The 13427-nt window shown below is 37.4% G+C and overlaps 1 protein-coding gene across 2 annotated transcripts in view; it reads right to left on the reverse strand.

Annotated features, from left to right (window-relative positions):
- PLA2G4A (phospholipase A2 group IVA) overlaps positions 1–13427 on the reverse strand; it is a 159979-nt gene that overhangs the window by 111923 nt on the left and 34629 nt on the right. Inside the window, exon 3 of one of the 2 annotated variants that reach the window (XM_007096240.3) lies at positions 3136–3217. In XM_007096240.3, coding sequence (XP_007096302.1) covers positions 3136–3217 — 82 coding nt within the window. Of the gene's footprint in view, positions 1–3135; positions 3218–13427 lie in introns of those variants that run through there. The other variant, XM_007096241.2, reaches the window with a different exon arrangement.

The raw sequence follows: 13427 nt of genomic DNA on the forward strand, positions 1-13427 counted from the left end.
AAAACCAAAAAACCCAGTAGTAATCTGTCATTCTTCCTTATCAACATGTAAAATTTTATGGAAATTTGCCTTCTCAAATAAATGCAGACAATATCAACAACAGAAGAGGGTGTAGGTTTCTGCTCTCATAGTCTTCACAGATCTTAGGGCATTTTTTGTAGTTTTATCTTTGTCTATATTGAGAGAGATTCTATACACAAAGAATCCAAATTCAGTTTACTTGGTAATTCGTATTGATCAAGCTCACCACACAATATCATCAAAACTCCTCTTAGGAAAGTGACAGCTAATGCCAATACCTTTTCTCACTATAATAATCTCCTACAACTTCTCAGAAATAAAGTGCTTGGCGATGTATTGCAACCCTTCACTTTTTTATGCTAACCTTCTCACTGAATTTGTTTCTCTAAGACTTTCTCTTGTTCTTCCTTCTTATCTCTTCCTGACTTTCTATAAACTCATTAAGGTGATATAAAGGGTTAGCAACAATTGCCCCTCCTCCAAGAAATTATGTAACAACTCAAATGAAACAAAATCAAAATACAAATGCTGAATAAAAAGTTCACCAGAATGTCATGACACTGTCCTTTCCCCTATAGTGATTAATCTCCAGGGGCTATTCCTTCCATGGGTCCTTCATTTTCAAAAGGAAGCTTCTAGAGACCAAGGGTCTAAACTGTGTTGTGTATACTGTGAGGATCCAAAATGAACCTGTTCCCTGTTTCATGAGTTAATATCTCATGTTTATATTTAAGTATTATTATTAATGTCAACTCACATAGGCTTAAAATGACACCTGCTATACCACTATCTCCCCTGGCTTAATCCTAATAAATAACGATAGCCCAAATACCTGTGCCTCTGGGGGAAGTAGCTAGAAAATCAGATCCATACCAGCTGAAGGTGACTCACAGAGTATAGAGTTTGAACTGCTGTGTGGGCTCGTCTTAACCACAGTAACACCTGTTGTACCTGAATGACAGAGTTCAGCGCTATAAGAAAGCATTGTTGCTGCCTTGTATAAGACATAACTATATTTTTTTAAAAGTCAAATTAGGTTAGTAACTTGCATGCCTGGCAAGTTACTGACCTAGGCTTCAAGGGAATTAAGGAGAGCTTATCTAACAATCGACCTCTTGAATTTTAAAGCCTGTGCCTTTTCTCAAGGTCATGGGGGATATACCAGTTTTTAAAAAGGGTTTCTGACGTGGCTCTTTCTTCCAGGGAACTCTCATTTAAATGATGAAAATGCAGAGAATTTTAAAAAGCAAAATAAGAATAACTTCAGAAGAACATTGACCAAGGAGTGGTTAAATGGGTTGGATTGAAGTATAAGATACAATTTAGAGTATAAATCCCTGGTCCAGATGAGAGTGAAAGAAATTATCCTTGTACTCTCATCTCTCATGAAAACTACTGCTCATCTAAAACTCTTGCCATTAGATTCTACATTGTTTCCCATTTTACTTCTGACTTTTTAAAAAAATATTTTTTAAAAAGGTTTATTTATTTGAGAGAGATAGAGACAGCGTGAATGGGGGCGCGGCAGAGAGCATGAGAGGGAGATAGAATCCCAAGTAAGCAGTGCAGAGCCCGATGCAGGGGCTTGAACTCACAAAACTGTGAGATCATGACCTGAGCTGAAACCAAGAGTCGAACACTCAACTGACTGAGCCACGCAGGTGTCCTGTCCACTTCCTGGACACCTCTTTTCATTTGCTGAAGACTTGGGCACTGAGCTCACTTTTTTTCCCCATAGTATTTAACTTTACTGGCCCATTTTCAGCATGATTTCAAGCAGCTAATTTTTATTCTTGCATCCATTGTCATATTTTTTATTCTTAAAAATATAAAGTATACCCCACATTTGCTTCCAATATATTTAACACAATATGGCCAGAACAGACATTCTAAAAAATGTTTTTAAGTTTATTTATTTATCTTGAGAGAGACAGAGACAACACGTGAGCAGGGAAGGAGCAGAGAGAAAGGGAGAGAGAGAGAATCCCAAGCAGGCTTCACGTTGTCAGTGCAGAGCCCAATGCAGGGCTTGAACTCATGAAACTGTGAGATCATGACCTGAGCTGAAAATAAGAGTTGGACGCTTAACCCTCTGAGCCACCCAGGCGTCCCCAGAACAAACATTTTTTAGAATGAAAATTCAATTTGTGATTTACGACAAAAATGCCATCAAATTTCTCCCATTGTATTTCTGATGAAATCTCAACCTCAGCCTTTGTTATATTAGTGCTGGTCCCCCTTCCCCTTTGCCGTCTATTCTCTAACAACACTGGATCTCTTCTAGTTCCTCACAAGCACTGTGTTCTCTCGCTTTCAAAAACTCTACTTGCTCAGCCTGGGACTTCTCACTCTCCTCGCCAAGATTTTCTTCCTCCAAGTACCAGTTTCAACATCATTGGGCAAGGCAGCCTTCCCTGCCTGCTTCCCAGCTTGACAAACTATAATCTCCATTCTTTCTCCAAATCCCGTTCTGAGAGGTAAATCGCCTGTTCCCATATTTTAGCAATCAACTAAAACTTTACCAAATTCATCATCATAATCCTTATCCATCTTTCTTTGTGTTTCTACCCCCATAACCCCCAGCCTTTTGAGTGGTGAGATGAACTCGGAAAATGGCTTTTTCCAAGCATGGGGAAAGGATACCGCCAGCAAGTTCATTCAACATTATCCTCAGGCTGGGGTTCACGTTGTTGGAAGCTGTGCTACACCAGTTTCTTTAGCTATTTTCACACATAATAAACACATTTACGGGCATAAGAACTAGAGAAACTGCATTTTTTTAATCCAATAGGCACAATGCCTCAGGGGCAGCTTGTTCAAAGTCTTCACTCAGTACTCTTTTCAAAATAGAATTAAATAGAATTTATTTTAATTCCAGAAATCTGGATGTCATAAGACAGTCATTTTTTCTGACTCCAAGTACTCTCAATGTAAAGTCAAGACAAAACACTATTCCAACAGAAAGCAGAGCATCAGAGCACTGTTGGAAATGTTATCATTCAAAGATCTAGACAAAGATAACCACATCTGAAAGAGAGGGAGCCCCTGGCTTGTCAGAGGGCCGGAGCAACTAGGTTATGCATTTTCAACAGAAAAGCAAATAAGGACACTTACGCATGTCACCGAAGGCCCCCTTTGTCACTTTGGTGGCACGTAACACCACTACTGTGAACTTGTGGGAATACTGGTGCTCCACCTGGAAACAAATAATAGTAAATTAAAAATTAGCTTCCAAGACAGGATCCAAGCAAACTACGCTCATCGTTTCCTTGAGACCGGTTAAAAACATCCATGGTGAAGGGAAGTAACATTCATACCAGAAACATCCTTTGATCCCAGGGCTGCTCCTTATTCGAGTCTCTCTCTCCTCTCTCCCACCACAGAATTATTGAGAAGTTTAGATCATGCTTTAAAAAATGTCACTACAACTTGACTGCTGGAACTTTTCTGCTGTCAGGTTTACCAAGCTTGAGGGAAAATGTAAATCAGGACTGCAAGCCTTCTAGGAAGACAATCAGGCTTTGTACTGAATGATGAGGAAGCCCTGGCTTAGAGAGGCAAAGTCAGAGCAAGATGTTTGCATTATTCAGATTTGTTTGCTTTTATTGTTACTGTTCAATGAAAGTTTTCTTTGGCAAGACATTTCCAGAGCAGTTTTAAAAATCTTTTGGATCCAAGGCGATGACCGGAAAACTACTTATGTTAATTTTAATGCATTTGTTATAAACCATATGTAACGATGTTAAAATTTTCTATTAGCCCAATAGCTTGTGTGCACATAATAAATAATAACTGGTTGAAGATTATTAAATACTTCACCTAACTTGAAAGTAGTCACTGAACAACTCTATCAACCAAAACAGAGTAAGGAAGCAGGAATTCACTAAGTTCTCTGAGCAACTGGAAAGATTACAAAATCTTTATCTGAAGCTCAAGCATGTCTCATCTTAGAAGAAGCACACACTTATAAGCTACTCCTATCTTTCCTGACTTTAAACAGACTTGCTTAACACTTTAAAAAGTCCATAATTGATTTTAAAAAGGTAAGATACTGGCAATACTGAGAAATGAGTAATGACAGTCTAAAATCGAGGAGGTAGAAAAAACTATAAAACAGATTCATATATAGGACCAGCAGTAGTGAGATATAGAATCAAAAGTTATATAAAATTCAACAGTTTCTGAAGATATCACTCTCTCAATAGAATAATTTATGTTCAGATTTGTAATGTAGCATCAGGAAGAGGTGAAGTCCTGAATGATGAGCATACTTTATTTAAAAAGGCAGAGAAGCATATAAAATCTTTCAAGATAATTCTTACTCAAGTTTATTATTGAAGAGAAATATCTTCTATAGCCAGAGGTGCCTGAGTAGTCAGAGTTTTATTCTGTATAAATGAAATTATCAATTATAAATTAAATGAATGCTTGTAAAAAAAAAAAGTGTGTTGCCCTATACAACTGAAAATAACACACACTGACCCTACCAAAAAAAAAATTCACTGTATTAGTTGGAGACTTCAATACCCCTCTATCAGAAATAGAACCATCAGGCAGCAAATTAGTAAGGACACGTTGGAACTCAACAGCACCATCAGTCAACTAGATATAATTGACATTATGGGCTACTTCATCCAACACCAGAATACACATTCATAAGCTCATGTTGAACAATCATATGATACATACTCTCAGATGACAATTGAATTAAACTGGCAATCAAAACTGAATGACATCTGGAAAAATCACAAAGTACTTGGAGATTAAATAACTCACTTTTACTTTTTTCTTTTTTTTTTTCAATATATGAAATTTATTGTCAAATTGGTTTCCATACAACACCCAGTGCTCATCCCAAAAGGTGCCCTCCTCAATACCCATCACCCACCCTCCCCTCCCTCCCACCCCCCATCAACCCTCAGTTTGTTCTCAGTTTTTAAGAGTCTCTTATGCTTTGGTTCTCTCCCACTCTAACCTCTTTTTTTTTTTTTTCCTTCCCCTCCCCCATGGGTTTCTGTTAAGTTTCTCAGGATCCACATAAGAGTGAAACCATATGGAATCTGCCTTTCTCTGTATGGCTTATTTCACTTAGCATCACACTCTCCAGTTCCACCCACGTTGCTACAAAAGGCCATATTTCATTCTTTCTCATTGCCACGTAGTATTCCATTGTGTATATAAACCACAATTTCTTTATCCATTCATCTAAATAACTCACTTTTAAATAACACATATGCCAAAGAAGAAGTCTCAAGAGAGATTTTTAAATATTTGGAACTAAATGAAAATGAAACTACATCTTATCAAAATTTGGGGGATGCAGCAAAAGTAGTGCTTAGAGGGAAATGAAATAATATGTATCTTGACATACATATTATTTCATATATACATATATTTCAAATTTTATTTCATGATATACATATATGAAAAAAGAAAGATCTAAAATCAATCACCTAAGTGTCTACTAGAAAAAGAAAAGCAAAAATTAAGTCCAAAGTAAGCAGAAGAAACAGTAAAAATTAGAGCAGGAATGAATAAAATTGAAAATGGAAAATCAACAAAGAAAATCATTGACACTAAAAGTTGGTTCTTTGAAAAGAGTAACAAAATTGATAAGCCAGGCTACATAAGAAAAAAAAGAGAGCACAAATTATAAATATCATAAATGAATGAGGGAAGTTCACTCCAGATTCTATGGACATTAAAAAGATAATAAAGGAATACTATGAACAACTCCAAGCCCACAATTTAATAACCTAGATGAAATGGACCAGTTCCTTGAAAGACATAATCTACCAAAACTCACACAAATGGAAACAGACAAGCTGAATAGGTCTATATATATAAATAAATTGAATCAATACCTAACCTTCCAAAACAGAAAGCACCAGGCCCAGATGGATTCACTGGTAATTCTACTAAACACTTAAGGAAGAAATTACACCAATACTCTCCAGTCTCTTCCAGAAGACAGAAGCAGAAGATATAGTGCCTAACTCATTTTATGAAGCCAGCATTACCTTGATAACAAACTGGACAGAGACATTACAAGGAAAAAATATAAACCCACTACCAACCAGTATCTATCATAAACATAGATGAAAAAGTTCTCCAAAAAATTATTAGCAAATAGAATCCAATAATATATACAAGGAAATATAACCACAAGCAAGTGGGATTTACCATAGGTATGCAAGGCTGGTTTAGCATTCAAAAACCAAATAATGTAGTGCATTACATAAACAGGCGAAACAAGAAAAATAACATGATCATATCAACAGCGCAAAGAAATCATTTGACAAAATTCAACACCTATTTAGGATAAAAACTCTCAGCAATCAAAGAATAGATGGGAACTTTCTCAACCTGATAAAGAACATAGGTTTTATTTATATTTATATATAACTAAAGTGAGATTCTGAGAGGTTAAATAATTTCCCAGTATCTCATAGATAGGAAAAGTTAAACTTGAATTAGACTCCATTCTTGCTGTCCCCAATGTCTTCACTCTTTGTACATTCCTTCACTTATACAGAGAATAATACCAAATACCCACACCTTTAGTGAAAAAGGCTGTTTTCATTTATTAAAGTGGTACAGTTATCATCTAGTCTGTCTGGTATACCTGTAGTTGATCTGACGTTCCTCTAGTAACTGAGTTATTTCCTGTATCATTCAGCTGTTTTAATCTGCTTTTATTTCCATTAGCCTCGATTCTGTCTTAACTATAATGAATGAAATACTTGCAAGCCATTCATAGGAAATAGGGGACAAATCAACCATTTCTTGGTTCTTATAAGTTAATTTCAGAAACACGATAAATCTTCAGATCACCTGTAAGTTATTTTCAAAACATGAGTGTCAAAATCATGCCCATCTCCTTATAAGAGCTGTAAAGATTATAATATTTGTAAAGTATACAAATTCTTTGAGAAAAATGTTTAGTTTTAATCAAATCCAAATACCTTTTGATAATTCTTTGAAACATCCCGGGGCCAATATCAGTTATAATTTCAAACTAGTATGGACTAGACTAGCTTCCGACTTGGATAGGAGACTTTTGGTTATGTCTCAGGGGTGGTGCCAGAGGAAATGATATTATTGAATCCACAACCAGTGTTCCCTGGAGGAAACTGATGACTCAGCACAATGCTAGTTGGTAGTTGGCAAAAAGAGATGCCATATTTCAATTGAGATGTCAAATATAAGCTCAATACACTGACTCAGCCACCAAGATTAAGCTTTGCCTTCAGGTCTTGGATTACCTTACTTTGAGTGTCTTTTTCATCCCTAATCTTTTCCATCGTGAAAATCATGACCCTTTTTCGTCTCAATTTCCCGGTCATTATGAAAATAGCTACTGTATTAAATTCATTCTGGAGAATTATATTAACAACCGTAACTAAAATGGGCATTGGAAACAAGAACCAGTTTGTAAAAAGTCGATTTGATGATTGTTCTAATCTGTTGAAAGTTCTACTGTTATAAAGAACCGAAGAAATAATCATAACACAAATCTGATGGAAGAGAAGGTACATTCTGTATGCAAATAGTTTTCTTTCTCTACTTAACTGTCATTGCTTAACTTTAAGTTAAACTAAAACCAAAGACTGTTGGTATGATAAAGACTGTGGAATCTCATTACCGAACCCAGAGATTGTCATCACCACAATCAGCAACAGGCAATTTCAAACAGATCTCAGAAATGTTTTTAAAAGAATTGCTGCATTGATGCCATCTAAGAGTTAGGATAGTGTTTTAGATAAGATACCTATTTTTGGTTTCACTTCCTGGTGTGGAGTTTCATTCTGATGTATTTGAGAGGCACAGACATTGTGTTACTACTACTCTCTCACATTTTTTAAGAGTGACCAGTTTAACTATTTACAACCTACAATTCTATCTAAACTCTCAGAATTCTCAGTCATGGATTGCTATATGCACAAATTATCCTAATGCCCCAAACACCCAATTTGTCAACAGAATTTGTTAGTTCTAGCGGAGTTAGATTTTTCTTCATTAAAAGAAAATCATAATCAGAAATCTGATTTGAGTTTCTTCTCCCTCATCAACAAGAAACTTTCCACTTACACAATATGTATGTATATATCAAATACAGTAATAACATATTATACCATAATAAATATGCATATATATGTTTAAAAATTGAAGTATGATATAGGGTTCGTTTTCACTGATGTTAGAAGATTTTAAGTCCTATTTAATTGGGATTACTGAGACTGTTCTAGCAGAAAACCAGTCTAAAAAAAATTTGATGGTGACAGCTTACATCTAAAATACTCAATGCCACATTCACCATAAATTTATAGTGACTATAACATCTTCAAAATACCTAAAATGAATCAGTCACCCGAATCTTTAGCACCTGAATTTTAACTGAGATATAGATTCTGGTCCAATGGGTAATTAAGTAGCTACAGTACCACACACACACAAAATTTTTTTAACATCGGCTTTTTTCCTACTTCAATACCCCTGAAGAAACGCACACTGGTCTTGGAGTAATGATGGCTGAGCTAAGGCCCATGAGTTAGAGAGGTACACCTTCATTCTCCTGAAGGGGCTCTTTATTTTTTTAATCTTTTTAAAAGTTTATTTATTTTGAGAGAGAGAGAGAGAGAGAGAGTGTGAGCAGAGAAGTGACAGAGAGAGGGGGAAAGAAAGGATCCCAAGCAGGCTCCACACTGTCAGTACAGAGTCCAACGCAGGGCTCGAGCTCACAAACTGTGAGATCATGACCTGAGCTGAAACAGAGTGGGACGCTTAACTGACTGAGCCACCCAGGTGCCCCTCCTTCTCCTGGAGAGGCTCTTTAGAACACATGAAGCACCATCTGCTTGAAAACTTGAAAAAGTTTTCCCCATTCTTAAAGATGTTTTGGGTGGCAGAAATACTTATTTGGTTTAGAATTACTGATCTAGGTAATATGTCGTGTTCATTCAAATCTAAGTGTCTTTGCGTGGATGATCTTCAGATGTGTACACGAAGTCTAGTAGATCCAAACATTTGAAAATGTAGATATATTTACAGATGCCATTTGGGGTAATTTTATTTTTAGGGACTTTAGTTTATTATCTTTATTTTAAGGGACTTCTTAAAAACCTTCTCTTGGTCTTACTGTGTCTTTGTCATTAAGCAGTAAAAGATTCATAACTAAACAATATAAACATAAGTCAAAAGGGTATTTACAATAAATTGCCTTATATTTTCTCAGTTTTTCCTGCCTTGGTTTCCTCATCTGTAAAATGGCAATTATTTCACCAATGACATGGGATTTGTCAAGGGTCCCCTGAAACAAATCCAGACTCCAACATTAGAATTTCACATAGAGCAATATCGAATGTCAAGTTGGAGGGATAATTTAGCCATCTGCAAAACTCTGTCAAAATCAGACTTTCTCTCTCTTCTGGGGATTATGCAGAAGCACTACCAATTTCAAGTAATGGGGAACTCCACTTGTGATAATGGCAGATTAAACAATCCGGATTACCACTTCCCACGGAAAGTAACTGAAAACTGGATAAGGTTTTACGAAGTGGGTAAAGGTTTTCCTAAAAGTAACTGTGACTGACGTTGGGGTATTCAGATTAAACATTACTTCTGGGTGTGTGTGTGTGTTAGGGTGTTTCCAAATTACATTATCATTTGAATCAGTGGACTCAGAAAAGTAGATTGCTTTCTCCCAGGGTGGGTTGGCATCATCCAATCTGTTGGGGGCCTGAACAAAACAAAAAGAGGAATATGCCTCTTTTCTCCGAGTTTCACTGCTTGAGCTGAAACCCCTCATTTCATCTTCTCCTGACCTTAGACTGCTATTTATACCATTAGCCCCCTGAGTTCTCCAGCCTCCAGAACTGGACCGAATTAAACCCCCATCTTTCCTGGGTCTCCAGTTTGCAGATGGCAGAATGGGTGACTTTACGGCCTCCATAACCACATGACACAATTCCTCAAAATAAATCTCCATATCTAGATCTATCTGCTATGGTCTGAATATTTGTGTCCCCCAAAATTCATTTGTTGAAATCTTAACCCCTCAAAGATTAGGAGATGGGAGCTTTGGGAGGTACAAGGAACTCTCATGAATGGATTAGCGTCTTTATGAAAGAGAATCTAGACAGATTCCTTGCCTCTTCTACCTTATGAGGACGGAGTGGCTACAAACCAGGAAGAGGGTCCTCACCAAATGCAGCCATGCTGGCTCCTCGATCTTGGACTTTGCAGCCTCCAGAACTCTGAGCAATAAATTTCTTTTGTTTACAAGCTAAATCCAGACTCTCTCTATGTCCTATCGATTCTGTTTCTCTGGAGAACACTGACTAATACAGTAACAAAGAACTAACAATATAGAAAGGCCTTAACTACCAGGAGGGAGATCAAAAGTCAAAGAGCACAGCAAACCAGAGAGGTTAAGCATGGTTTTGCCACAGGGGCATTTGCTGATCCAGAGAGGAGGAGGCTGAGACTAAGCAGGGCACTGACGAAGGATGAGTACCCTAGTAAACCACCCCCCTGTTTTAAGTTGAAACTGCCATAGACTGCACCATAAGGAATGACTGGTATCAGGGAAAGATTAGAAGCTTATCGCTACCCATCCTTTTTTCACTTTTCTAGAACTTGGTAGTGCTCACATACACAAAATATGCTATTTGCCATCAAAACTATTAGTTTTGCCCAGTGCTAGGCTTTTACAATAGGAATTTCGCCACCTTTATATTTTTAATTTCTCGGTAGCAGTATCTTACCTTCTGAGGTCCCTTGGCTGGAAATGCCTGTCTTTACTGTGTCTAGAGAATACTTTGTACACATATCAACTTACTATTTATAAAAGCCCTGTGAGGCAGACACAGCAGGTACCATTCATACTGTTTTCCACACGAAGCGGCTAAAACTCAGTTGAGGTGCTCATGAGCACGTAACTAAAGACAGGAACCAGCAGTAGAATACTAGTTCTTTGACAACTTACCCAGCCCCCCCCCCCACAATGTTACCATAATAATCGAGAATAATAGCTTTCCACTTTCTTGGTAAAATTTCCAGTCATCCCACAATAATGTTTTTCAAAGCTCCTGCATTTAGCAGGCAGTCAGTCATGCTAGCATACCCATGTGGTTGACTGTCTCTCATGGGAAGACAACCTTAGGTTCTGTGGAAGTGGCACAGTGGCCCCCCATTGCTAATAGGTGGTGGGAAGAACTGTGGATTCTTTTTCATTCCAGGAAGTGACTCATTTTCAGAGTAAAAAGCTGGAAATTTTTATAAATCTTTTATACTTGATCTATTCTTGTAAAATTGGTCTCCTTGGTCCAAAAGAATTTTAATAAATCCTGGAGACACAAACATCCTTCAGGTTGGAAAGAATCTCACAATTGTAAACATATGGAAACTGAATTCTGCCATAGGTTTATCATTCCATTTTCTACCAAATTCTTAAAAGCCAGCACTATGGGAAGCAAGAGAACTTGCTGGCTGTCAATTGCTGCGTCAGCCCACGGGATTCTCCAACATGTCACTGCATCACAGGGGTGGTGAAAATAAGGCCAATCTTCTGTGCCTTGAGGCAGCCAAAACTGTGTTAGCCTGTCTGACACCACTCATTACAAGTTAGCTGACTTAATTTTCCCCATCTTTCCTTTTTACTAAAATTGTTCTGTGTTGAGTATACCCCCTTACATATTTTGAAAAGTATCTCGAAAACTAGAGCAGGGAATTTCGTCACTGAAACAATTTACACAGACACACACACATACACACGCAGTCTTTTTCATACATACACAGAAAGAACAAGAAGAAAGAACAAAATTATAAAGCACTTGGGATCCTCTTCCTGTAAAGGGGATATAAGTTGGAATAGTAATTAAGTGTCCCACTCTGAAGCTGGGAAAGGTCATGAAAACTGTGATACAGGTATGTGGTTTGCATGCTTCATCATATGAAATGCCACATAGGTAATGACTATGGCCTAAGTATTTAGCTACTGTTAAAATGAGAGAAAGGATGACAGCAATGAGTTTTAAAATATCTAGATGCAGTTTCATTTTTAAATATACTCTGCCATGTTAAAAGAAGAAACTAGGGGTGCCTGCATGGCTCAGTTTGGTTAATAATCTGACTTCAGCTCAGGTCATGGTTTCACAGATCTTGAGTTCGAGCCCCGCATCAAGTTCTGAGCTGACAGGGCAGAGCCTGCTTTGGATTCTCTGTCTCCCACTCTCTCTGCCCCTGCCCACCCCACTCTCTCTCTCTCCCTCCCTCTCTCTCAAAAAATAAACAAACATTTAAAAAAAGAAGAAACTAAATGGCCAGTTCACAGGTCATCTGACAAGAGACAGGTGAGGACTGTAAGACGCTCAGTAATAAAGCCTGGTCAGATTAGGTAGAAGAGTGAAGGTCATTTGAAATAACAATGTTCTCTGAAATGTAGTACACTCCAACCATACTGAACTTCTTTCATTTCCTTAAATGAACTTTCTCATCGCCACACTACCTCATATTTGCTTTTTCCAATCCAGAAAAGTAATTTTCTCCCTCTTCACTTAACTTCTACTAAACTTTCAGGTCTATGTCACTCCCTCTAGGAATTTCAGAAGGATTCCAATTATTAGTTATTCCCAGAGTTATTAGTTTTATTAGTTTTTTATTTATTTTTTTAGTTATTGTCATTGTCTCTTATCAGAGCCCTTTCTATTTTAAAAAAAAAATTTTTTTTTTAACATTTATTTATTTTTGAGACAGAGAGAGATAGAGCATGAACATGGGAGGGGCAGAGAGAGAGAGAGACACAGAATCCGAAACAGGCTCCAGGCTCTGAGCTGTCAGCACAGAGCCTGACGCGGGGCTCGAACTCACGGACCGCGAGATCATGACCTGAGCCGAAGTCAGCCGCTTAACCGACTGAGACACCCAGGCACCCCTCAGAGCCCTTTCTAAATATTATGGTTAGCGTGTAAATAAATGTTTGGTGTAAGCTCAGTTCAGGGACTCTGTTTGATTCACTTTTGCATCCCCAGTGCCTACTGACAACTGACAGGGAGTGGTACACAATGGGCATTCAATAAATAATGATAAGTGCTCAGAAAAAAAAAAAAAAAAACTGCGATAGATTTAGAGGTAGAATGAATTGAAAATCCAAATGTTAGGATTCATAATTATTGTTGGTTTTTGTCTCAAGCTCAGGGTTATAGACTTTAACCTTATCTTCCTTCTTCGTTTTCAGTCTCTAGTGCCAAATTTCATGTTCAAGTTGAAGAGTAAACACTTTGGTTAAATTCTCTGAAAGTGATAGAAATTACCCACCACTCTTGAAGTGGTAAGATGAGAAACATTAATCTGTGCATAAGATATAAAAACTCAATTAGTATGAAAAATAACAAAAGGAACCTACC

The sequence above is a fragment of the Panthera tigris genome, chromosome F3 (assembly GCF_018350195.1).
Source record: "Panthera tigris isolate Pti1 chromosome F3, P.tigris_Pti1_mat1.1, whole genome shotgun sequence".
In the NCBI taxonomy this organism is placed as follows: domain Eukaryota; kingdom Metazoa; phylum Chordata; class Mammalia; order Carnivora; family Felidae; genus Panthera; species Panthera tigris.